Genomic DNA, 3,522 nt, shown 5'->3' on the forward strand with positions numbered 1-3,522 from the left:
TTTTGCATTCAGTCTGTGAAAAGCATCACATAAGTGTCCAAGATGAAATTATACGTTTTGATATCAGTTCTTATCATGGTAACTGTGGGAGTGATTACGTCACCGGTAGACGAAAATAAGCCATTTGGTAAGTTTATGAAGTATACTTATAATCATCGGTTTTTTCTCTATTGAGAGTGGACGTAGTATACTACTCTTTCATACATCTCTCAGCCTTTGTCTAAATCAGTGATTGTCAAACTTATTTCTTTCACCGCCCCCTTTGAAAATCAATTATATTTCAGAGCGCCCCTAATTTTTATTCAGCCCTAAAACTTAAAAACCACAATTTCATTACTTTAATTAATTTCAATGCCCTCCATTTTTTGGGCCCCTTATCGCCCCCTCCTAGGTTTCAAACGCCTCCAAGGGGGCGTTATCGCCCACTTTGGGAAACACTGGTCTAAATTCACTCCTTTGTCATCCAAATCTTACACACAATCCATCTATACTAGCTTCGGTCTTAATTTATTAGCCTTTTCAAATATCTAAGGCTGGTTTTACAGTCACGCGTTTCGGCAGCGCCGTCGGAGCGCGCGCGCTCGGATATGTATTGGGGTATTAGTAGCGTTTCAAATTCGCGCGCTTGAGCAGCGCCGTTCGTTGAACGCGTCCTATTCGCGCGGCGCGGTCGAAGCGCGCGCCGCTCGTGCGCTTCTACGGCCATTGTGCGTTTTAGTCTCACGCCGTTGAGACGTGCCGTTAGGTACTGTTGTGTACAAAATGAATCACATCGATACGGGTCGAGTAATTGACGAAGTGCGAATTAGAAGATGTTTATGGGACCCGGCCGATGATTTTTATAAGAATAATTTTATAAGGATAAGAATAAAGATCTTCGTAAAGAAAACTCTAACTTGCACAGTAATTCGTCGAAACTGCTGGTTGATAGGCGAAAATATTTATAAAATTTATAACTATTTTCTCGTAAATCAGAGAAAGATGTTACGTGTTCGCCTCTCAGTAACCTTGTAGCGTTATAAGGATCAACACCTACTGTTCTTCGACGTTTTTGTTGCCTTTTTTTCCATAAAAAGTAAATAGCCAGTACTCTAACCGCATTGCCGTTCATTTTGTATCTGTTTGTACACGACTGTCTCACAGCAGCGAAACGTGCCGTACTAATGTCGTTTTTTGGTGCACCGCTGTTCAAACGCGCGCTGTCCAACAGCGCGCTGTCCAACGGCGCGTCTAGCGGCGTGACTGTAAAACCAGCCTTAGCAGCCCAAGGTCATCGACGCGCTGCGCAGTGCCCTCCCCCCGCATCCCGCTACGCTCCGTTTCCCGTAAAATTGTATTCCGCGCAGCGAATCGCGCGATTTAAGCTGCCTTTTTGAAAATACTCACTTTCTTGTTTATGCCCAGAGTATGGATTTATATAACGACTTGCTTAGTTTATTTTTTTCATCTTTAATTGTAACTTCCATTTTGAGTGTTTTATATTATATTGGTCGAAATTTATAAAATAGATAAAGGCCCTTCTCGTTTATATCAATTTTAATCGTGTCGAATTTTACGTGCATCCGTTCGTGTTATTTTCAAGGTTTTTCTAGCGAATCCGTTCGTGCGGATTAAAAAAGTAACTTAATCAGTAGCCTATAAGTTATTCCAGACTATGTTCTACATTTATGTCAAATTAAGGTGAGATACGATTTAGCTGAAAATTTATGGGGAGGTACCTTAGAACTAGGAGACGGACATAGGAACTTTTTTATTTTGTGTGCATTTTTTTTTGTTCCGCGCGGACGGAGTCGCGGGTAAAAGCTAGTTTATAATATTAATAAGATGAATTTCTTTTTCGCAGATTGCCCGCCAAATGAAGAGTACTACAAATGTTCTGATACAGTTTGCCAGCAGACTTGTGCAAATTTGTTCGAAAGACGTCTTTGCATTCCAATTGATGATTGTTATAAGCCCGCTTGCTTATGCAAGTCCGGATATTTAAGAGGCTACAACGGAACTTGTATCCCTAAGGAAGATTGTATGAAACTAGTGTTGCCTACCAATCATTGATTTGTTTAATTTTGTAAAACAATGATGAAAGACGAACAAGAAATTAGCATTAATAACTGACAGAATAATAAAATAATGAAATAAAAATATTTGTTTTTGTTAGCATAAATATAAAAAAAAAATATGGATTCATGGACCTTTCGTACATAAGACAACCCAAATCTTTGAATCTCGGCGACTTCAGTTGTAGAATCTTAGGATTACAATGTCAGAGAGGTTCGTAAATAGAGCGCGTTGCCGACATTTCTAATTGTCGTCGCCAAAAACAGTTACTTGTAGCCTGTTTGTCAAGATTACCACGCGAAAAGTCTCTGCATTTTTCAAGATGGTGGAACAAATCTATACAGGTGACATGTAGTCACTATGCTCATACTGACCGAATAAACGACGCGCGTCGACGATTCAACTGTACGGAGCGCTCGCAACGCAACCAAGCAATTTTAGTTCCGAAGATTTACGTTGCCTTGTGTTCGAAAATGTTTTGTAAAAAAGTGCTATTATAAAATGTCCAAAGTTGATTTTATAAAGACTTCGGATAACATCCGAGTCTGGTTAAACCTAGTTCTCAGTCTATAGTTCGAGGAAAAAGGTAACCTCGAACATGTTCTTTTTAGATCAATCTATTGTTCAATGGAAAGCGGGTTTAGAGCTGCCTACATCGCAGTGCAGAAAATGTTTACTCCTTTATTTACCTATCCTTTGAAATTGAACTAAAATACTTCGTGTTTATTCTGTAGCTCCGTGTACACTGCAATGGAAAAGTTCAAGAATAACATTTCTGTCCGGAATTGTATTTTCATTTTGTGAACAATATACTTTTGTCGCGATTGTACATTTGCTAGTTAAATACATGTGATTTTAACAATAAATAGTTGACAGACTAATGATTATCATAAAGCAAACGTTCATTTTATTCATTAAGCTACAAATTTTGTCATTAATTCACTCGAAAGACATAAAAAATATTTCTTTAAAAACATCATTACGAAATAAATAAAAACTAAATCAATTTAATTCCTTAATTATATTTGAAACAAACAAAACAAAACACAATTAGGGTCCGATAAAGGAGTTTTGAAGACAGTAAAACTCAATTGCAGTTGAGAAATTAATCCACAATATTCTGTTCGAAAATTATACATTTGTTTTGTTTATAACGTTTTTAGTTTAATCAGTCACTTTTAGTGTTATTTCTTATTAAATAATTATCTTTTTTATTATTAGCCACTATAATTTTGTTCAATGTATACAAATTATGTATGAAGTTTTAAGCTTTTAAGTAATAATTTAGGTATCTTATCGTGGGTTTTCGAGACCGAAATCCCTGTTTAAATAATTAAAAAAGTAAAAAAAAAAATATTGTTATCTCTATTTTCTGAAAGATAATGACAAGGATAACGTTAAGTTTTATACAGATATTTTGGTTTCAGAAATCCACGGTAGAATTATTATTAAAAATGTTATACTTGA

General features: G+C 36.5%; 1 protein-coding gene across 1 annotated transcript; it reads left to right on the plus strand.

The window, feature by feature from the left end:
• On the plus strand, positions 1 to 2,067 carry LOC106719225 (venom serine protease inhibitor). Its single transcript, XM_045684279.1, has 2 exons — positions 1 to 127; positions 1,844 to 2,067. The coding sequence occupies exons 1-2, from the start codon at positions 43 to 45 to the stop codon at positions 2,050 to 2,052; spliced, it is 294 nt and encodes a 97-aa protein (XP_045540235.1). The 5' UTR covers positions 1 to 42; the 3' UTR covers positions 2,053 to 2,067.
• The last annotated feature ends 1,455 nt before the right edge of the window (positions 2,068 to 3,522 follow it).

Source organism: Papilio machaon, chromosome 25, assembly GCF_912999745.1.
Source record: "Papilio machaon chromosome 25, ilPapMach1.1, whole genome shotgun sequence".
Lineage (NCBI taxonomy): Eukaryota > Metazoa > Arthropoda > Insecta > Lepidoptera > Papilionidae > Papilio > Papilio machaon.